Source organism: Bos grunniens, chromosome 11, assembly GCF_055505025.1.
Source record: "Bos grunniens cultivar Pamir isolate PY7600 chromosome 11, Bosgru_T2T1.0, whole genome shotgun sequence".
Classification (NCBI taxonomy): Eukaryota; Metazoa; Chordata; class Mammalia; order Artiodactyla; family Bovidae; genus Bos; species Bos grunniens.
In genome coordinates, this window is record NC_141175.1 from 79,854,224 (window position 1) to 79,877,922 (window position 23,699).

At 35.0% G+C, this 23,699-nt stretch overlaps 1 protein-coding gene across 18 annotated transcripts in view; it reads left to right on the forward strand.

Moving 5' to 3' along the window:
- Positions 1-23,699, forward strand: part of SRBD1 (S1 RNA binding domain 1) — a 244,657-nt gene that overhangs the window by 138,138 nt on the left and 82,820 nt on the right. For 14 of the 18 annotated variants that reach the window (XM_086327142.1, XM_086327143.1, XM_086327144.1 and 11 more), the window contains 2 exons: positions 7,136-7,227; positions 16,452-16,534. In XM_086327142.1, the coding sequence (XP_086183268.1) occupies positions 7,136-7,227; positions 16,452-16,534 (175 nt within the window). Of the gene's footprint in view, positions 1-7,135; positions 7,228-16,451; positions 16,535-19,360; positions 20,330-21,453; positions 22,356-23,699 lie in introns of those variants that run through there. The other 4 variants (XM_086327153.1, XM_086327155.1, XM_086327151.1 and 1 more) reach the window with 4 other exon arrangements.

Sequence of the window (23,699 nt, forward strand, 5' to 3'; positions counted from 1 at the left end):
AATATCGGGGAATGTAGCACAAACCATTGTTTTTTCCAAAACTTTATTCAACTATAAGTAAAAAGAACTGAGGTATTAGCTGCTGGTAAAGTATATCTCAGTTTCTGTCTCTCTCTGTAATTATTTTATTTCTCATTGTCTTTTTCTCTTTGCTTCTCTCCTTTTTTTTTGTTCTTAAAACTTTTAATAATTCAATTGTATTATTCAGCATTATTATTAGCAAAATATTATAACCCTCTAAGTTGGTAATTCTCATTCTGACTTCTGTTATTGGATGGATAATAAAGGAATAATATATCTTGCAATAAGTTACATTCTGAAAAAAGTCTATGCCATAGCAGTCTGAATTCCACATATTTTATTAGTGGATGAATTCCCAAAGATCTATTTAAGCTTGAAAAAGATAAAAGGCATAAAAAAGAAAAAGTAAACCTCCCTTTGTAAGAAAATGCTAATTAATACTCTTAGATTTATATCTAAATATAGAATTACATTTGAACAAGAATAAACAAACAGATAATCTGTTATTATATGAGTAAATACAAATTGAATGCCTTAAAATCTGACAGTTTTGAAGTTAACAGCAAGAATCAGGAGAAGCACATTTTTTATGTTTGGGCAGTAAGGATGGTAGGGAGGTTAACATCATGCTTTTTAAATCAGGACATTTCAAAATGTTGACCAAAGCACAGTTTAATTGTAAAATTAGATGAGTGTTTCTTCCTTGGCTGCTTAGTTTTGGGAACTTGTTAGTGGCGAATGTGAAATGTTTACAGTATTGCTGCAAACAACAGCCTATTCCATGGTTAGTGTTCTGTTCTCTGAGCCTGCTTTTCTAGTCCTGGTACAGTGGGGCTCTTCTCCATGTGCCCAGTGTAAACTCACTTAAGCATCAGGCCTCCTGCTTGGTTGCTCCTGTGACTGTCTTTTCCATGAGCTTCATTTAGTGGTATCGTGCATTACTTGTATCAACTTCATGTTGGACTCAAATGTAGATGGGGGGAGAGGGGGTGGCAAGGAGGCTTTTTTTTTTTTTTTTTTCTTTCTCCAAGGGAAACAGAAGACAGTGAAGGGAAGGGAGAAAGAAAATGAAAGGAACGCTTGCCCTGGAGAATGGTAGAGACCCATAGTTTCTGCTGGTTCCATTCTTTGTCAGAAACTGCTCTGCCTCGGTAGAGGGGCCCAACCACCTACAAATGGAGAGAAGCTCTGTGTCTTTGTCCCTCAGTTTGGTGATTGGCTTTCCCCATGACGGCATTTGAAGGTACCAGTGATTTTTGTCATCTTTACCTGTGAATGGCCCACTGACAGCCGTAAAAGTGATTTAAATGTAATTGTTTTGACTCATTGCGGTACATTGTAGCAGCTCAGTGTCATTTTAAACGTAAACCAGAATTAGATTCTCCTGTGGCCTGAGTACCATTGTTGAGTAGAGGCCACGAGAGTAGGTAGCTGGTACTTTGAGGAACCCCAAATTCCAAATTACAATTCTGTTTGGAAGTTGCTAATTTGGGTTTGTCCTTTTTAGGTTTCTTTTGTGGGTTAACGGTGTTCATCTGATATGATATGAGACACTGAAGGAAAAGTAGCCCAGAGAATTCTGTATGGTTAAAATTCCGCTTTGTGGATATGATGGGATGTCCATCCCAGGGTACATTCACCCTCTGTTTGGTAGACATTTTAAGTTCTCATAGGCTTATTATGGGTCCTCTGTGTAATTACTCTACCGTTGCTAGACTCATTCTCTTTGGAAAATGCTCATTCTTTGAAAGATAACTCAGAAATTTTCTAAAAAAACTGTGATAGTTGGAGAATTGCTTCTAACTGGTCTTCCACCAGATGGTGCTAGTGTTACATACCTACAGGTAAATTACTTCGGTGTCCTTGTAATTTTGAGGTTGTGTATTTCTGCTCTATTTCTGTTTCACCATATTTTGCTTTTAGTGTGTGTTTTTTCCACACACTACTTTCCTGGTGTATAACCATGTCACCTCACATCTTTTTTGTGGTAGATAGTGAATTGATTTTGCTGTGGTGATTCACTTGGTGGATTGATTGACTTGGTAGATTGATTCACAGGCCAAGGACTAAGTTATAACTTAAAGACACATAATATATTGTATATTGTAAAATTTTTCATCATGCATTTGCTTTTTGACCTGTATGTACAAATTGAGAGTTATTCTTGACTTTTCTTTTTAGTCACTTGTCTTTCATGTTATAAAACAATATCATATTGTTTGAGGTCTCACAGGAGTCAAGTTTGGAGGTTATTACTAACCAATGATGTTTACCCACATTTAAGTTCAAAATAACTTTCATAATTTTCAAAGAAAATTTGGTTAAAAAGAGTGTTGGATATTATGTGATATCAGATCTCCTGGCCAGATAAACAATGGTCATTTTAAACTTGAATTTTATAAACTTTTTATTTTTACAAATAAATAGTTATTGCAGAAAAATTTAAAGAAACAAAAATTCATTTAAAGGAATAACTGATAGTTAAGCACTGTTAACATTACCATAAATGTTTCTTTTTTCTTTTTATATACCTATATTTTAAAAATATCAAAATTGGTCTTATGTCATAGTTTTATAACCAGCCTTTGCACTTAATGCTTCACAACAATACTCTGATGACAGTATAGTTTTTCATTAAAGAACCCTTTAATGATAGGCATTCTGATTTCAGGTTCTTTCATTCAGAGCCGTGCTATGATTAATAGCACTATTTATTTTTTTGTGTAAATTATAATTTCTTTCATATAAGTTCCTAAAAACATATTAGCCAGTTCAGAAAGAATGGCTATTTTGTGACTTGATCTTTATTTTCAAGTTACCATCCGAAAAGAGTTTTACAGTTTAAACATCCTTAACAGTGTGGGATCTTGTTTCCTGGCATCCTTAGGATCACCAGATTACCTTAGTTTTTATTTTTTTTGGCTACATGCAAGGCTTGAAGGATCTTAGTTCCCTCGACCAGGGATTGAACCCGTGCCCCTTGCAGTGGAAGCACAGAGTCCTCTAACCACTGGACCCCGCAGGGAATTCCCACCTTAGTTTTTATTTTTTTTTTTTCTTTTTTTTTTTTCTCTAATTTTATTTTATTTTTAAACTTTACATAATTGTATTAGTTTTGCCAAATATCAAAATGAATCCACCTTAGTTTTTAAAGTGACTAGATATTGCTCATTTGAGACTCCCTGAAATGACAATTCATCACTAAATAAAGGAATTTAAAATTGATTTTAAAAAAAATAAGTATTCTTTAAACAGTAAATCCTTATTTATGGTGATTTAGTTTTTGGCCTTGACTCCTATCCCCAAAATACAAACAACTATTCTTTCATACTTCAGAACAGATTACCTCATAGCAAAGCAAATGATTAACTTTTTTAGACACTTTGTCTTACTTGTTAAGAAATTTAAGTCAAGTCATTTACCTACCTTCTTTTCATATAAATGTTTCTCAGTCTGAAAATTTAGAAGAACTTCTTTTAGATAAATTATTTTTAAGACTTTAGTGAAATGAGCTATGCATTTAGCATCAGAACTTTTTAGTACCTTTTTTTTTGGTAGGCAGAAGGAGGGAGGAAAAGGAAACTGCTAGATATTGATAAAACTTAAGAAATTCTAGTATACTTTTGTAAAAATTGAAAACATCAGCTTTTATTAGTTTAAGCAAATATATCCTGGGTGATTTTTGGTACCTTACTAAATATAAATTTTGTTTTCATTTAAGTAGGTTAACTTTGAATTAAATTTTCTTTTTAACGTAGGAAGCATGTGATTTATTTTAAAATAAGAAAAACAGAAAAGCTATTTTCATATCTGGGAAATAAGAAGAGAGAAGGAGACTCATACTGAGGCTTCAAGCAACCTTGTAAATGAATATGAAAACTATTAGCCCAGTAACCAAAAAAAAAAAAAAAAACAGCTAGTTTTCCTCTCTCATAAAAGTAATTCTTTCGTCTCAATTTGGCAAAAGGAATTACCACTCTTTTACTATCAGAATGAGTAGTCACTGTAAGAAGAATACTTGCAAGTGTGGCTCTAAAAGATTCATCAATGTACAATTTTTCTTGGTAGAAGAGACTTATAAACTGTGTAGAAATAAATTCTGTGGTCTAAATATATTTTTAAAAATAAATTATATTTATTTTTGTAAATGTTATTTTACAGATTTATGTAACGGCATTGACTTTTACTTGCAATAACAAAAATGAGTGTTTTTCACTTGCAGACTTTTTGTTTAAAACATTTTCAAAGAATTTAAAAGTAAATGCATCTATATTATGGGCATTACACTTGGTTTTTTAGGTTATGAGTGTGGTTTATATATATATATTTTATTTTTTAATAAAAGACCTAGAAAGACTCTAGTGCTGATTTAGATAAAGTGCTTTAAGAATGATCAGTTTCATTCTAGAGAATTAGCACACTTCTGAAATGTAGTTTTGTATATTTAAAGTTTGAGATACCGTATTATTTATTTACACATTTGTCAAAACAAGCAATTTGAAGGTATTTTAAGTATTGTAATAATCTTAAAACTTTTGAGTTCAGATAGAACTGTTAGTTAAATTTCCCCAAAATTATAAATTTTGCTCAAAATCTTGTCTGTTTTATGGCAAAATAAATAAAATAATCAAATTGCTAAGATTATGAGCCTAATTAGTTTACACCTGAGTGAAATTTGTTTTGTGATATATGATACATATTAAATGTTAGATATCTGGATATTGTGCAAAGTTTACTTTTGCTTTCCTCAAAATATGCTAGAGATAATTGGAATAATTTTTAATAGTTTATTGGGAAACTTCCTAATAAGCAGAGCACCTTGTAAAATCTCACATATAATATCTATCCTTAAACTCTAAATATGAAAGAAAAAAAAGGAAGAGGGCAAATGCTGTAACTTTTGTTCTTAGCAGCTTCTCCTGGAAAAAATCATCACCACTCCCAGCTTGATTTATTTCATTTAATTCTTGCTACATACACTTCTCAGATCCTTATATGTTTTATATTGAAGTAATCAGTGTTGAGGTTTTTCTGCTCATTTAATTATTTAAGCGTCCTGATCTGTGCTTAGTACTGAACTGTTTATTGGACCCATGCTATCTAGTAACTAAAGCATATAAAATTTACTACATTTTGTATTGATTTAATATTAATGTTAATCTAAAATCTTTGGGTGCAGCGTGTCACATCTGTTTTGTATTCCTCTGTTTAAAAGAAGTGGCAGTATGGTATTTGGAGGAATATTTATTATCTGAGTGTTTTTCTTTGCAACAGTTTCCCTCAGTCTTTTGAGAATTATAACTTCCAAGAGACAGTGAATCACCCAGAAAATTCTCAGGTACCCAATTGCTAAAGCCCACAGTTAATTGGAATTTTTATTTACCGTTTAAGTTCCCTTTGCTCAAATAGTGGTAATTTTGGAGGCTTCTGGCAATGACAGAATATAAATTTGTGGTAAGATTTTTTAAAATACTCTTTTCTCTTAATAATTGGTCCTGCCTGCACTTCATGGATACTCTGGGTTTTTTTCTTTTTTGGAAAAGAACTTTGTTAGGCTGAGTGTTCATTTGTGTTTGAAACTAAATTTTCCATAGCTGGTGGCTGAATATTCTTATCCTCAGTTACATAAAGGGGTTGGCTTTGTGCTTTGTATGTAATATGTACCTCTTACTATATCTTGATGAGAGTTTGATGAGGAACAAGATGAGCAGCCTCACTTTCCAATTGAAGAGTGTTCATTTTCCCTGTTAGGAAATTTGGAATAATAGATCTTGTTTGCAAAAAATATATAAATCTTCTTGTTGCCCCAAGTAATCCTCTCAAGTCTCAGAGGCTTATAATCATCAAAGTTCAATTAGGAGTTCTGCAAAGAACTCTTTGGAGTAGCAAACTAACTGTTTCACATTTTACTTATCATTGTTGAGTGGTTACAGTGGAGCAATATGTTAGAAGTTATCTGCTCAACTTGTCTCATAATTGAAGTAACTACTGAAGAGCAAGAAAGGGAGAGGTTCCTAAGAGTAGATCAAAAATTAAGCACCACCAACCATGTTTCTACTTTTGAATCTTGACACCTAGATAGTCACATGGTAGAGAACCAAAGGTATTGTAAACACTTAAAGTAGATGATTTTTAATGTATTATATCATAAAGAAAGCCCATAATTTTAAAATGTTAGATAAACTGTACAAATGCCAACCTCTGTACAACTGTCATCTGTAACAGAGTGCTGCCAGTGTGGTTTGTAAAGTATATGGAGCCAGAGAAGAAAGAAAGAGGTTGTATGATGGTTGGATTAAAGAAACAAGAAATGATTTAAAATCTGCCTAAAGTGATAATGTTTCAAGTTTACTGAAAGGATGACTTGAAACCCTCCTGAAAAGAAGTAGGGTGTCTGATCTTCTTCCTTTTCACATTGTTGTTGTTAATTATAACCAAGTAATAATAATGGTGAAGGCTTCCCAGGTGGCTCAATGGTAAAGAATCTGCCTACCAAGCAGGAGACGTAAGTTCGATCCCTGGGTCGGTATGATCCTCTGTAAAAGGAAATGGCAACCAATTCCAGTATCTTGCATGGGAAATCCCACGGATGGAGGAGCATGGTGAGCTACAATCCATGGAGCCACAAGTCAGACATGACTTAGCGACTAAACAACAACAGGGCAGCATTTATGGAAATAGTTTTTGTGTGTATCCACATATGCACGTATCCACATACATGTCTGTGCTTTCCAAGATGCTTTAGAATGATTAATTCAGACAAGAGTCATAAATGGATTATAAGCACCAGAGAAGCTAAGTATTCTGAAAATTTTGTTGGCCTCATGGAGGAGTATCCATTGTGTTCATTTATAAACTCTCTCTTATTACTACTGACAGAAAACAACTGAATGAATTCATTATGGATTTAAGCCTGTGTATTTCCTATGTGAAGAAACAAACATTGCTTAATCACTTATATTAATGAATAATCAAATAGTATAGATACCATTGAAATTTAAAGAGAGTGCTTTGCCCTTCAGTTCTCTTATAATACCTATTCTCACTCTTTTTTTTTTTTTTTTGGGCAGGCAGAAAGTTTGGCAAATAATATTCCCCTTTTCTTTCTTCTCAGTATCGTCAGTGAAGCAGGAGCATCGATCTACAGTGTCAGCCCTGAAGCTAACAAAGAGATGCCAGAACTGGACCCTAATTTGAGAAGTGCAGGTAAGAAACTGTGGACCATCATAAAAGCGTGTGATTTTAGTATTTTGGACTTAAATTTGGAGCAAGCAAAATATTTAAATATCTAAGGAATTTTAGAAGCTGTATTACGGGCATATTAGAAAGAAAGTATTTGATTGGAATAATACTGTGCATTATGGAAAAGAGGCGGAAGAAAACTGCTTTTAAGGAACACTGCACAGTATTCTAGAGTATGGTGAAAAATTAGCCCAAAACATTATTAGTAAAATTAAATGCTGCAGAGTTAGTAGTACAGTAAAACACTCTCAGCTCTCATTATTATTATGAAATATTACTATTAACAGCTTTTTGTTGGAGAAAAGTAATATGTTAACATAAAAATATTTAAAGTGCAAATGCATAAACAGTTACAGACTTTGAGTCTGTTGCAAAATATTTGCTGAATGATCAGTTTCTCTTGTCTTGCTAATATGAATTGCCATTAGTGTATTGTTTCAATCAGCCTGATTTGATTTTAGTTGTATAAAATTGCTCTGATTTCTGTGTTGTGGAATAGTTTAAATCTTGTGTATGAAGGAATTAAGATATTTTGAGACATCTAATTAAAGTAATTGGAATCACAAGCAAAATATAGATCTGGTCAGAGCATTTTTCTGTTTAATAGGTGGATATTTAGACTGCTTTGTTAGAAAGGACTTGTGTGTGTGTGTTTACTGATTTATTATTAATCAAAGTATCATTTATTTACAGTATTATATTTGTTAGGTGTACAGCATTGTGATTCAGTATTTTTACAGATTATACTTCATTAAAAGTTCTTAAAAGATAATGGCTGTAATTCCCATTGCTGTACAATATATCTTTGTTGTTTATTTTATATTTAGTAGTTTGTGTATCTTAACTCCCAGTTTTAGGAAATGCCAAATTAGGGGAAATAGACTTCTTGTTTAATTTTTTCCCCTTAAAGATTCTCATCAAATTTCATTGACTGTTCTTGAAATATATACCTGGAGATAGGTATTTGAAAATTTTTGCATTAATCTAAAGTTAAAGACTTCTTTTATAATCCAAAAGAACTTGTAGTTTCCTTTCAGTTGTTCATTCTATGATACAGTCACCTGTCTATAATGATCTCCTCTTCAAACTCAGATCCCAGCTCAAATTCTTCAGTGAAATTTTTCCCTGTCACACCAACTCAATGGGGTCTCTGCCTCCTTGACATGTTCTATTTTGATATTTGCCTTATATAAATAGTAATAAAATATTAAGAGGAGGAATACCTAGGGTAATTATAGTGGGAGCTACTAACACTAATCTTTTTTAAGCACTTAATATATGTGAAACATTGTGGTAAATACATTACCAGGATTATTTTATTTAATCCTCACAATTGCCCTGAGTCATTTATTACTCCCCCTTTACAAATGAGGAGACCAAGGCTTAAAGAGGCCACATAGCCAAGTAAGTGTGTACATAATATTTTGTGTATTAACTTCTAAAATAAAGGAATACTTTACAAAAAAATAAAATTCAGAGCCTCCCTCCCAAGTTGAGACTGAAAGATAGTCATCTAACAGGGTATTTGATAAAAATGTTACATAGGTGGTGGCAGTCCCTCAAACTTCCCCTTTGCTGCTATTTCCTTTCCACTACTGGCCTGTGTGGATACATAACTGCACAGTATTATTAGGGAACAAAATTATAATGCTCTAATAAGACTATTAAAATAGCAAATAATAAAAAAGGGAATTGGTATATAGTCCTCTCTGATTTCAAAACCTAGCTGTGTCTTCAGTTTGTGATTCACTGCAGATGTGCCTTCTTTCTTTGTCTTAGCTTGTTTCCACATTGGCAACAACTTTGTTTGATCCATATCAACTCAAAATACTACCTAGACATTTTGAGTCTTCATGGTGTCTGGTCCTGGAATCAAATGTTGAAACTGCGAGTCTCTACTCTTGACTTTCTAGGGCCCCACTTCCTTTTCAATTCCTGTTTTCTGACTGGGAGTCTTTCTCTTTCCTAGTGATTGATGCTGGGGATGACTTTACACTTCATTTGAGACCTACCTATGGGTGTGGGTTTTACCTTTCAACCCTCCATAAGTTTACTGTATCAAATATAAGAGAACCTCACCATTCTTACAAGTGTTAAACATATGTAAGAAAATTACCTTTATCTTACTATGTCTTTTTGACCAGTTTATCAGCTTATTGAAAACAGAAGTTATCCTTATATATGCTTACATTCCCCTCATAATAAATTTATTATACGGACAGGATTTAAATTGGATGAGTAGAATGGTAGATAGTTGGTATTAAAATGTTTATTTTGGATTTCTGATTTAAAATGAAGTTTAAATATCATTCACTCTCTTCTGAAATCTCATTAAAATGACAATAACTTGATAGAATGGAGGCATAAACTACTAGGACAAGGAGAATAGGGAAGAGAAAATAGCAACAATAGTTTTGAAGCTGGAAATCAGCTGAGATTCAGCCAGCTTGAGAAATTGGAATACTGAGACAGCATTGTTGAAAACAGAACTAACCTGAAATAGATCACAGAAACCGTGAGGACTTAGGGACTACACCAAGCACTGTTAGAAGTATCTCGGGAGGGCTGAGAATGGGTCTAAAATAAGAAGATGGATTAAAAGTCTCTTTAAAAAACAATGAGATCAAGTTAAACATAGAATACCATATAACCCAGCAATCCCATTTCCAGGTATATACTCAAAAAATTGAGAGCAGGTACTCAGCAAATACATGTACACAAATGCTCATAGCAGCACTATTTACAATACCCAAAAACTGGCATTGGTCCAGTAGCTGAATCTTCATCAGCAGGTGAATAGACAAAATGTGGTTTGTCCATATGATGAAGTAATATTTTCAGTCATAAGAAGGAATGAAGTAACGATACATGCTATGACATGGATGAACCTTGAAAACAGGCTAAGCAAAAGAATCTGAGCACAAATGGTCACATATTATATGATTTTATATATGTATATGAAATGTCCAGAATAGGCAAATCTGCAGACACAGAGAGCTGGATGGTGGTTGCCAAGGACTGGGAAGAGGGGACAGTGAAGAGGGGCTGCTTAATGTGTTCGGGGTTTCCTGTGGGGGTGATGAAAATATTTTGGAACTTGATAGAGGTGGTGGTTTGCACAATATTGTAAGTGTACTAAATACCAATGAAAGTTACACCCTAAAATGGTTAAGTTTGTGTTATGTGCACTTCACATCAGTTTAAAAAAAAATGAATTAGACCTAGTCCACAAAGCTGAGTAACTCTCCTTCGACTTTTGCAGAAGACTGGAAAATTGCTCTCTAGTGAGGGTTAAATAGGTTTCTGCACCAGAAGACATGGGTTATACACAAGAGTGGGAATACCTATTTTAAAAAAATGGATTAAATAATTATTAACTTGATGTTGTAGATACCTTCAGTTCAGTTCAGTTTAGTCGCTCAGTCGTGTCCAACTCTTTGCGACCCTGTGGACTGCAGCATGCCAGGCCTCCTTGTCCATCACCAACTCCTGGAGTTTGCCCAAACTCATTCATGTCCATTAAGTCAGTGATGCCATCCAACCATCTCATCCTCTGTCGTCCCCTTCTCCTCCTGCCTTCAATCTTTCCCACCATCAGGGTCTTTTCAGATGAGTCAGCTCTTCACCTCAGGAGGCCAAAGTATTGGAGTTTCAGCTTCAACATCAGTCCTTCCAATGAGTACTCAGGACTGATCTCCTTTAGGATAGACTGGTTGGATCTCCTTGCAGTCCAAGGGACTCTCAAGAATCTTCTCCAACACCACAGTTCAAAAGCATCAATTCTTCAGCGCTCAGCTTTCTTTACAGTCCAACTCTCACATCCATACATGACTATTGGAAAAACCATAGCCTTGACTAGACGGATCTTTGTTGTCAAAGTAATGTCTCTGCTTTTTAATATGCTGTCTAGGTTGGTCATAACTTTCCTTCCAAGGAGTAAGCGTCTTTTAATTTCATGGCTGCAGTCACCATCTGTAGTGATTTTGGAGCCCCAAAAAATAAAGTCAGCTGCTGTTACCACTGTTTCACCATCTATTTGCCATGAGGTGATGGGGCTGAATGCCATGATCTTAGTTTTCTGAATGTTGAGCTTTAAGATACCTTAGAGAGAACTAAAACCTCCATGCAGGAAATTAGGGGATTCAACCAACACAAGAGGAAATACATACAGAAACCGAGATCAGAGATTTCACAGAGAAATGGCCAAATTACCTTGTAGTGAAGCCCACAACTGACAAACCTCACCTTTGAGCAAAGCACTTACAGTCAGGTTTTTAGTACCCTGCCTCTGATGGAAAGTTGTTGTTCACTTAACACGTAAGGAAAATTTATACTGTTAAAGACAGATGCCAAAATATGAGGCAGGGGGTGGAGTGTATGCACTACATGGAAGAAATAGAGACTATGTAGAAAGAAGAAAAATAAAGAAAAAGCTTGATATCCTTAGAGAAAAGATACTTCACTCATTTAAGGGTATATTTACATAAAATAATTTCACCCTTTTTAGGTATACCATCTATGAATTTTTAAAAGCTTATGCTAGTCAGGTCACCACAAGTGCTGCAATCAAGATACAGATTATTTATATTAGGTCAACAGATTTGTCAGCTCCTTATTGAAAAATGTAATTACTGATTAGAGGATCAAGATGTGCTTTAAGAGCATTGCAGTTACATTTTAATCAGCTTTTTACAGTGAAAAAATTCTAATTTGGAGTTCTTGAATGAAATAAAAGACAGCATGGGGATTCACCTGTCTTCCTCTGTTGCTGTCTGATGGCAAGGAGAAGTACAAAAATGAAGTGAGTTTTGAACTTGAAAAATTTCCACTTTATAGTCTCAGATAACAGAATAAAGAAAATTTTAAAGACAGCACAGTTTAGTACAGTCTTCTAAGCAATACATTTATTTGCTCTGGAAGCTTTAAGATTCTAGGTGTTTCATGGATCTAAAGACCAAAACCAATATACTTCCTTTTATCCTTTGCATATAAGACAGCTTATAAATGAGGGGAGAATGCTGCTTTCAGGGGTACTGCACATGGCTGTAGCTCTGGTTGCTTACCTTTTAGGATGCTAATCTTCACTCAGTCTGGGATCCCTTCCACAGGTTATGCATGTTTTATTTTTCTTACATGCAATACACACACACATGCACACAGAGACAGTGAATGGATTCTCCTTCATGATATTTCTTATTGGTTGTTGATGGCATATGATGGAGCATCAGTTTTTGTGTGGGTGTCTTGAAACCAGCCAACTGATTGAAATCTTACTAGTTGTGATATTTTTTTCAGTTGACTTAGTTGGGTTTTCTAAGAAGACAGTCATCATCTGCAAATAATAATAAGTAATCTAATTTCTGTCTTTTCAGTAATCGTGTCTTCTTTCTTTTCCAATTGTGTTAACTAGAATTTCCTGAACAATGGTGAATAGTAACTATGATACAGAGAAGCGTTGGCATCATATGTGGGAAAAAATAGATAATATTTGCCATACATTTGGACATTCTGCATTTAAAAAACATATAACAACTTCATTGAGATACAGCACACAATTAACCCTTTTAAAGTTTATGTCATCATTTTTTAGTGTAGTCAGTTGTGTAACTATTGCCGGTATCCGATTTTAGAGCATTTTCATTGCCTCAAATAGAAACCCCATACCAATTAGCAGTTTGTACCCCTTCCTCTCTTTTTCCCAGTCTCTGGAAAACACTGACCTTCTTTCTGTCTGTACAGATTTGTCTATTCTGGATATGTCATAGAAATGGAGTCATTACAACGTGAGGTCTTTTGTGACCAACTGGCTTCTTTCACTTAGTATGGTGTTTTCAAAGTTTACCCATGCTGTAGCGTATTATCAGTACCCCATTCCTTTTTATTGCCAAATAATGTACCACCATACTGGTGTATACCATGTTTTTTTCATCCATTTATCAGTTGTTGAATATTTGGGTTGTTTTCACCTTTTTGACTACTATGAGTAATGCTGCTATGAGCATCCATGTACAAGATTTTATTTGGACAGATATTTTCACTTCTTTTGAGTATGTACCTAGAAGTAAAAACTCGGGGACATAGGGTGACTCTGTGTTCAACATGTTCCAGAAGTCTTTTTTACTCCTTTTACTATACTTTCCTCACCATTCCTCCTCTGCCTCTGCCACCATTTCCTCCTTTTCCTTTCTAACTCAAAATGAGTGTGCCGCAAGGTTGGGGCCATGACTCTTACTCTGTCTTCATTTTCTGAATCAGCAATCTACTAGACTCCTTTTGCCTGAACTACTACTCTGTCTCTAACTTGCAGAAATCTGTAGTTAGCCTGATCATTAAATGAGTACTGTTTGCTGCATAACGTTTCTCTTGGTTATCCTGCCAGCAGAAAAACAGCTCCATCTTCTCTTCAAAGCTTGAGCATACTACTTTTCAAATTCTACTTTAAACAGTATTCATCTGTGTTTCTCCTCCTGCCTCTGTCTCTTCCATATTTGGTTTTTATACTTCGCAGAACGAACAGCATCTGAAAGTGAAATGCCAATCCTAGAAATATTAGATCTTTGTCAGGGTTGTTTACTGGGTACACTGTAACTCCAGAAGCCCTTGGGACTTATTGTAGAATTAATGGCATCTAGAAACCATCATTTTCAATCCATCGTTGCTAATATTTAGCAATATTTGGATGAACAAATGATACACTGGCAGTGAATTGTTGGAAGGGAATCCAGTAGAAAACAGTTGAAAATCCTTTTATGTATCTCAGAAATGTTAAAATATGGGATCTACTCACACTTACCAATTACATACAATGCTGTAACCACTTTCTGAGTTTTAGGTTTTCATAATGTGGGTTCTCCTGAAGGTGTAGATTTGAAAGATTTATGTATTATTGATATACTTTTATTGAACTTCTAATATTGCCTTCCTATGCAGCATATGTTCTGATGCCTGTTCCCTTAGCTTGGTTTACTGTTGTTTCTTTAATCTGAAAGTATTTTGCAATGTATGTATATGTTTGAAAATCATTCTTATTGTATTATATATATAAAGGCTAGAATAAAGAAATAATACAATTATCCCTTGGTAGCCTTAGGAGATTGGTTTCAGAAACCCCTCTCAGGTACCAAAACACAAGAATGCTCTTGTCCTTTATATAAAATAGTGTAATATTTACATATAAGCTGTGCACATCCTCCCGTATACTTTAAAACATCTCTAGATTACTTGTAATACCTAATACAATGTAAATGTTATGTAAACAGTTGTAAGTCCAATGTAAATAGTTGCTAATGCGGAAAATTCAAGTTTTACTTTTTGGAACTTTCTGGAATTTTTTTTCAAACATTTTTGATCCATAGCAAAATCTGTGAATGTGAAACTTACAGATGTGGAGGGCTCACTTTTTTGTTTTTAGAGGATACCAGGTATGTCTCTGGTGGCATGTGTTTCAATGGGTAACTATAAATGTGGTTATTAGAAGAAACCACTTATACTTCCATGCTTGCACTAATTAACTTTATGTGAAATTTGATAAGATAGGTGTATATGAAGTCCTTGGAATTCCCATCTCTTCTGTGGGAGAAATAGGCAGATTATAAGATACCAACTTATTGCTCTCTAAGCTTGTTTTGCAAGTTGCCGTTGTCACTATCTCTTAGCAATACTAGTAAAAGATGTGAAAAAGACTTGAATGACTGTGCAGTGAACTTGATGTTTACAATGGATCTTATCTCTGATGAGAGGTGGCACACATCAGGAGAATCTGATAGTCACTTCTAAGAGGTGACTTCTTTTATCAGTCCTTCAACAGTTTAACACAAAAACAGCCATGGAATTTCCTTTAACGACCTTAATGTTTTCACTTAATGAATTTATATTTTATCCAACCTTCTATATGAGTAGGTGACATTGACTAACTTTCATGTGTTTAGAAAATGAATCCTGTTCATATGTAAACACTCAATGCATCTATACTACTTGGGGGAAAAAAAGAGTTGCCTTAATTATCCTTAAGATTCATATTGATGAAGAATTGATGCTTTTGAACTGTGGTGTTAGAGAAGACTCTTGAGACTCCCTTGGACTGGAAAGAGATCAAACCAGTCCATCCTAAAGGAAATCACTCCTGAATATTCATTGGAAGGACTGATGCTGAAGCTGAAACTCCAATACTTTGGCCATCTGATGTAAAGAGCTGACTCATTTGAAAAGACCCTGATGCTGGGAAAGATTGAAGGCCGGAGGAGAAGGGGACGACAGAGGATGAGAGATGGTTGGATGGCATCACCGACACAATGGACATGAGTTTGAGCAAGCTCTGGGAGTTGGTGATGGACAGGGAAACCTTGTGTGCTGCAGTCCATGGGGTTGCAAAGAGTCAGACACAACTGAGCAGCTGAACTGAACTAAAGATTCATATTAAATTTCTTTTTTCCAACTAAATTTGTCTTATAAGCTAAATTAGTTATGAGATTTTGTTTTAAAAAAGGTAATAATAAATGATGACTAAGTAAAAATCATGACACAAGTAAAGCAATATTTGAAGTTAACTCTCAAGTCTCTTAAAAATGCGATGTGATGGTCAGGAAAGGGATGTAATTAGGACTGTGCATGTGTTAGGAGCAAGCAGTTAGCATGCAGATCACTTCCCAGACTAATCTTACAGTCATATTCAAGGCGATACAAGTATATTCACTAGCCAGCTAACTTGATCTCTGATTGCAGTAAGATATGATTCTGTCATTAGTCATCATTATCAAGATGTAGTCTTAATAAGCATATTTAATGCAAAGATGTGTATCATGTTTATAGTAATGCAGGGTTACTTAGAAATAAAACAATATCTACTTGTTCTTTAAATTGTGAGGTGTCCTTCCATACTGTATTTAACAAATGAACAGGTAATTGTGTAAATACAGCAACTGTTTTACTTGTTTTTCAAATATATAACCCTTTCAATGCATTTGAGCTTAGCAGTGCCTAGGAGTTTTGGTGACGTAATCAATCCTGAAGTTTTGCATTCACTTTTTGTATGGGGTGGGGGGGAGACTGAAACTTGGTTAAACTGTTGGTCTTTTGGGGGGAAGAATAAAGAGGGATAACTGCTTGTATTATAAGAAACTAAAACAGTAATTATCTGGATACTGCTTTTCACATTAAGCCATACTTGTTTTCTGATTCTGTTTTTTCAGTTTCCATAGCAAGGCGTGTACAAGATCCATTAGCTGAGCTAGTGAAAATTGAGCCAAAGCACATCGGAGTTGGAATGTATCAGGTAAAGCAATGTGGGCCATTTAATTTATGAAATCCATCAATAAAGAGAGCAGTACTAAAAACAAAAAAAAAAGAGAGCAGTACTCAAACCTTGGTATAGTAATTGTCAGTGGGAATAAGTTCCCATTTTCAACGGTTGTACAGTTTGCAGAACGATAGTTAGGTATTATAAATTACTAAGGAAGGAGTGAGTTTTTTATACTGGTATTTATGATTTTGATCAAGACTCAGAATTGGTTATAATCAGTTTAGACACTATTAAAATGTTAGATGCAAGTCTGAAGAGCCTCTCCTTTTAACATTTTTATAAAAGTGGAGGGGATGTGGATAAAGCGGAGTATGTTGGTTCTTTTGGTAAACCCATATGAACTATTGATCTTTATTGATCTTTCCAGAAGAAGCCTTTGGTACTTACTGTTATTTTTTTTTCCTGTTTCATTCCTATTAGATTATTATAGTTTGTTTTTGTCATTTCCCAGTATGAGCTAAAAGCTTTCATTTTTGTTACTGTGTAGTAGTAGTAGCAATAATAGTAGTAATAGTGCTTATTGTTGTTGCTATTGTATTTTCAGTTCTTGAGTTTGTATTCCTTAGGCAATTGAGGGCGACAGTAAATCTGGGTAAAATGAATCCATATTGGTTTAAGTGGTCTCCAGAAACCTCAAGTTGAATTATTTTCTCTCTGGTGAAAGTTCTACTTAGGCCTGAAGGAGAATATTACCCTCTGTACAATTTTCATGAAATTTGAGTGATAGGTACTGTATTTTCTCTAAGGAAATACTATATTACATCATAGGATCTGTGACCACTAGAAATGGAAGAGAGAGACCTTTGAGATCATCCAACCCTACCCTCCTCATTTGACAGGAAAAGAAGCCATGTCCAAGAGTAGTTAGGATTTTTACCCAGGCTCACACTATCAAAGCCTGGACTAACCTGTCATATATGGGACTTCACTGGAGTTTTCCCATTTTATAGTAAGTTAAACCAAGAGGCATCCAAAGCTTTAACTGGACTTGTTCATTCAACAAGGATGGTTCCTAAAGGGACGATCTAGTTACAGATAGATAAAATACCTAGTATCTAAAGAGTATACCTATTATAGCAGTTTTATAATACAGGCATCATAGTTAAGAGAAGTTATATTAATTTAAGGTGAAGTTATGGAATACCTCAACAAGATGGTGGAACAAAGGAAAGGGGAACTTATATAACCCAGGAGGCTAATAACCTGTTGGCATCAGGTCTTTAAGTAAATAGCAGGGACCTTGTCTCCAGATTTGGATTCAGAGTAGTGTTTAATGTGGAAAAACTGTGAATTGATTCCAACAGCAATGAGAAGTAATGGAAGAGTTTTAGGCAGAGGAATGACATGATTTGATTTGTGTTTTTGAATGTTGACTAACTATTCTAGGTGAAAGTAATGGTGGCTGGGACAAAGTTAATGGCACTCAGTAGAAATGGAAAAAAATAAAATGTGTTTTGTAGGGACTATTTGGTGATGTGAGTGAAAAGGAGTTGTGAAGAATTTGTTGCAAGGGTCATGAGGATACCTGAGCAGATTTGGTGAGGATAAGATGAGTAATCCAGTTTTGGACATGTTACATTTGAGGTGCCTGTAAGAAATACAAGAAAAGGTATCAGCTCAGAGTTGGATATACGAGTCTGAGATTTAGAGATATAGCCATGTTAACACTAGAGTACATACCCTTGAGCAAACAGTGACACTGAGAAAGTGATCAAGATAGTAGGCTGAGCTCATGCTATTCTTTAACTACATTTCCACCACCGCTGGCATGTTCCAAATTCCATAAGAGGACAGAAAAAGTGTACATATGTGTCTGTACCTATATAAATACTCACTTATGTTAATCAACAGATAATAGTCTGGGAAAACAAGAAAGGGTCCCACCAGTGGATCGAAATTATAAGAATTCTTAAAAGATGTTAAGCCTGATGAGTCACATCCACAGAAAAATAAAGCATGGTGGAGCCACACCCCCAAAATATATAGACGAGTAGTGTTCACTAACCGGAGTCATAGTCAAAGAGTGGAGAGGTCTGCAGGATTAGGTAAGGAGGTACATATAGAATGGCTAGGCCTGTATAATACAGAGGCCATAGAGGCTTGGTGATCCCTCAGGTAGCCTTTGGTTGTCAAAAAGCTCAAGGAGTTTCTTCCTGGAAGACAAACTTGTAACATGTACATGACACCTGGCGTCATATCCCACATTTTTTACTTGAGGCTCATGGTAGTGAACAGAACCATTATACAGAGACAGACACAGAGAGTCTCTGAAATGACCTTGCTGCCAAGAGTCACTAAATGTTTGAGGAAAACATATGATAGAAAAACGAGGCTCCAACCTTAAGAAATAAACAATACTCAAAGAAACAATGAACAGGCAACAGACTCTGAAATAAGTCAGATTAACATTCATGGTAACATAGGAAAGGTTATTACATTTCTAAAACAAACATGGAATAGAATGAAATTAAGCCAATCTAAGAATTTTAAAATCTAATTGTTAAGATTTAAAAAAAGAAAAAACAACACATAGGTGAAATAGAGTGGACACAGCTAGAAGCAAATTAATGAAGTAGAAGATTGAGTTAGATTCTTTAGGGTGTAGTCTTAAAAAGGTAGGAAGCATGAACAAAAGGTCGTACAATATAGAGTGCCTTCTTAAGTTTCTGTGCTTAGTTGGTTCAGTCATGTCCGACTCTCTGCTACCCTGTGGGACCATGGCCTGTCAGGCTCCTCCATCCATGGGATTCTCCAGGCAAGAATACTGGAGTGGTTTGCCATTTCCTTTTCCATCTAAAGCTTCTACCTTCATCTAATAGAACTTCAGATAAACGAGAGTGGAGGGGAGTTATGATCCCAGAAATAATAGGATGAAATTTCTCCAAACTGAAGATAGACAAGTCTTCTAAAAAGGCCTGCTGCTACTGCTGCTAAGTCACTTCAGTTGTGCCCGACTCTGTGTGACCCCAGAGACGGCAGCCCACCAGGCTCCCCCGTCCCTGGGATTCTCCAGGCAAGAACACTGGAGTGGGTTGCCATTTCCTTCTCCAGTGCATGAAAGCGAAAAGTGAAAATGAAGTCGCTCAGTTGTGTCTGACTCTTAGCGACCCCATGGACTGCAGCTTACCAGTCTCCTCTGTCCATGGGATTTTCCAAGCAAGAGTACTGGAGTGGGGTGCCATTGCCTTCTCTAAAAAGGCCTACTGAATACTAAATAAAAGAGTGACAAACGACCTACACTCAGATGCCTTCCTGTGAACTTTCAGAATGCTAGTAATAAGGAGGAACTGACTTAAGACCTTCCAGAGAGCAAAAACAGTTTACCTACAAAGGGAAAAATCAGGTAGATATTAGCTCTATTATTGATTAAAACAAGTAATAGAAGATAGAAATGCAGTAGTTTTGAAGTTGAGAAAAAATTTATGTTGAACCTGTAATTCTGTATGCAGGCAAACCAGCAATTCAGTGTGAGAGGAAAATAAAATAAAAATAGTTTTGGATCTGTAATAATTCAGCTTCTCTGATTGTTACAGACCTTCTTTGAAAGAATTATTTATGCTAGCTCTCCTGCCTAATGTGGGAGGGTGGGTGTGGGATTGGAGGTCCAAAAAGTGGGAGGTCATGTCTTGAGGAAATGGTATCAAAGTAAGGAAACAGCAGAGAGCTTTACAATACACAAATGTCCAGTAAAGTGTATTTGTATTGTTAAGTCATAGTTTTTTAACTATAAGGTTCATCCTTAAATTAGTCAGGAGCAGATCAACTAAATACGGGAGAGAGAAGAAAAGAGATAGAATATTAGGACTCTTTTTCAGGAAAAAGATTCAAATATAGATTAACTCTTTAATTTTTTTAGAGAAACATAATCTGAAATATATGAGTAATAACCACAAATAGGACACTTAATATAAATCATGAGGGTAAAAAAATAAATCAAGTTTAACATTCCAACCAAAGGTAGAGGAAAGAAAATAAGAAAGTATAGTAAATAAATAAAATATATGATGACAGAAATAAGTGTACTAATAGGTAAAAGTGAAAGCATTAAATTTGCCTATGAATAGGATCTCAGACTTTTACAAATAAAATATAGCACCGAGATGTGTGTGTCCGAGTCTTGCGACCCCATGGACTGTAGACCATCAGGCTATGGGATTTCCCAGGCAAGAATGGAGTGGGTTGCCACTTCCTTCTCCAGGGGATCATCCCAACCCAGAAATCAAACCTGATCTCTTACATTGCAAGCAGTCTCCTTCATTACAGGCAGATTCTTTACCAACTGAGCCACCAGGGAAGCCTCTATGTGCAAGAGGTACTTCCTTTTTTTTTAATATAAATTTATTTATTTTAATTGGAGGCTAATTACAATATTGTATTGGTTTTGCCATACATCAACATGAATCTGCCACGGGTGTACACGTGTTCAAGAAAAAAGCAACCTTGATATTTCAAATTTGGAGAAAAATATTCCACATAAATGAAAAGTCAGCAACATCAACATGTGAGATGAAATAGAATTTAAGGCAAAATGCATTTAAGATTAAAGGTCAAGGTCAAAAAGGGTTATTTAATATTAATTGTGGAACAGTATCCCAAGAAAATATAATTGCTCTGAGCATTATAGAATGCTAACAGCATAGCTTCAGAAAAATATGCAGTATTAAACACTTCTGAAAATTAGAACAAGAGACAAGTTCACTTTTTTGGTGGGGGCTTTAACAGACCACAGTATAGTGACATATATTTTAAAAACAACTTTACTGAGATATAATCATATACCATACATAAATTCATCCACTTAAAGTGTACATGTCAAAGATGCTTCATATATTCACAGGGTTGTGAAACTGTTAGCACTGTCTAATTTTTGAACATTTTCATCACCCTGAAAGAAACCATTAGCAGTCACTCTCCAGCACCCCCTCCTTCCCCAGTCCTGCTGCTGCTGCTGCTAAGTCACTTCAGTCATGTCCGACTCTGTGCGACCCCGTAGACGGCAGCCCACCAGGCTCCCCCGTCCCTGGGATTCTCCAGGCAAGAACACTGGAGTGGGTTGCCATTTCCTTCTCCAATGCATGAAAGGGAAAAGTGAAAGTGAAGTTGCTCAGTCGTGTCCAACTTAGCGACCCCATGGACTGCAGCCTACCAGGCTCCTCCATCCATGAGGTTTTCCAGGCAAGAGTACTGGAGTGGGGTGCCATTGCCTTTTCCGTCCCCAGCCCTGGGCCACTACTAATTTATTTTCTGTTTCTATTGCTTTGTCTATTCTGGATATGTCATACAAATTTAATTATACAGTGTGTGGTCTTTTGTGACTGACTTCTTTCTTTTCACATAATATTTTCAAGATTCATCCATGCTATAGCATGTATCAGAACTGCATTCTTTTTGTGGGTGATAGTACCTCATTATATGTATATATACCGCATTTCGTTTAAACATTTATCAGATCACAGAAATTTGGGTTAATTCCACTTTGGGGCTCTTATGAATAATGCTATTATGAACATTTGTGTACAAGTTTCTATTTTATTTTTATTTTAATTCTAAATAGGTATTGGTTAGCAGGCAGCAAGAAATTACTGTTAGATATTCAGTTCTTAGGTGAGATAGCATTGTTTAGTGGATCCATCCAAATCTAGTCTACTGGCTTTGTATCTAGAGAGATATGAACTTATAGTAAAACTGTGTACAAATTTTTAAGATGTGTATTTTCATTTCTCTTGAATATATACTTAGAGTGGATTTTCTGTGTTACAGTTTAAAGCCAAATGATGAAAAAAAAAAAAATAAAGCCAAATGATGAAGTAGGGAAGTTATTGGCCACAAATATATATGTACATATGGTAACTACATATTTTATTATTAGAATTTGGTGTTTTCTTATAATTTGTATACATTTATTTATTGATTCCTGTAAAACATTGACAAAATTTTATGGAGACTTTACATACCATTTATATGGATGAAATATATATAAATTTTCTCTATCAGAAAAACCCAAATTAGACAAAGAGATATTTATTTCAACCTAATAATTGAGTAAAGTAGTAATAAAGTGATAAATATCTGTGCAAATAAAAAAGATACAGTAAAATGAACATTCATAAACACTGCAGGTGTTATATAAATTGTTATTTCTAGTAAATAGTTAATACCTATCATGATGCATTTTAAAAATACACATTGCTTTGACCTGGTATTTCTTTCTTTTGGAGTCTCTTCTAATGTAATAATAAAAACTGTTTCTAAGATTCACATACAAGTTTGCCGTTACAACAAATGTCGGAAGCAACTACAATAGGAAAAGAGTTAAATGAGTTATGGCACATCTCCCGGTTGAAATATTATACAGCCATTAAAAATTCAGGCTTTCCAGGCAGACTTAATGCCATGAGAAATTGCTCCTAACATATCTTTAAATTGCAAAAAAGTTGTTGATACAGAATAAAACCAATTTGTGTTTTAGAATTAGAGATGTGCATTTACACTTAAGGAAAAAAGTAACTGGCTGTTGACTGATATTTATATCTTTGTTGGTGTGATTAGGGATTTTTCTCTCTTTTTTTTTTTTCTTACCTTTTTTCGAACTTTCTGTAGTGATTATATATTAGGAAAAATGTGTTGTAAAATAAATATTTCCATTTCCCAGTCAATGGACCACTTAATTTTAAGCCTTGGTAAAATAGACTTCCAGTACAACCAAAATGGGACTGGATTTCTTTTTAGCTGGGATCTATAAGTGCTTTTAGTGTAAAGTTAATACTTGTATTTATTCTGATTTAAATTATGAGTAGCTGGACAAACATTGTCGATTTTAGAAATGAAAGCTATTCAAAGAAAGAATGTTAAATAGTTATATGAAATAATAGAAGCTGTAATATTATTATTTCAATAGAAACTAAAATACTTTTGGTTTAATAACAGCTAAAATGCTCAAGGCAGCACTCCAATCCTTGTCTTAGAAAATGGGGAGAGCTGATTTCAAAAACACATGCCTGTCATTATTTCTGGAGAGAGAGGCAGCCAGTGTGGTCGAATGACAACATATCCCTAACTGACCCCTGAAGACTTTGCTGGAAAGTGGCTTGGTGTTACTCCCAAGAAAACACTCCAGGGTGAGAGCAGGATGATGCTG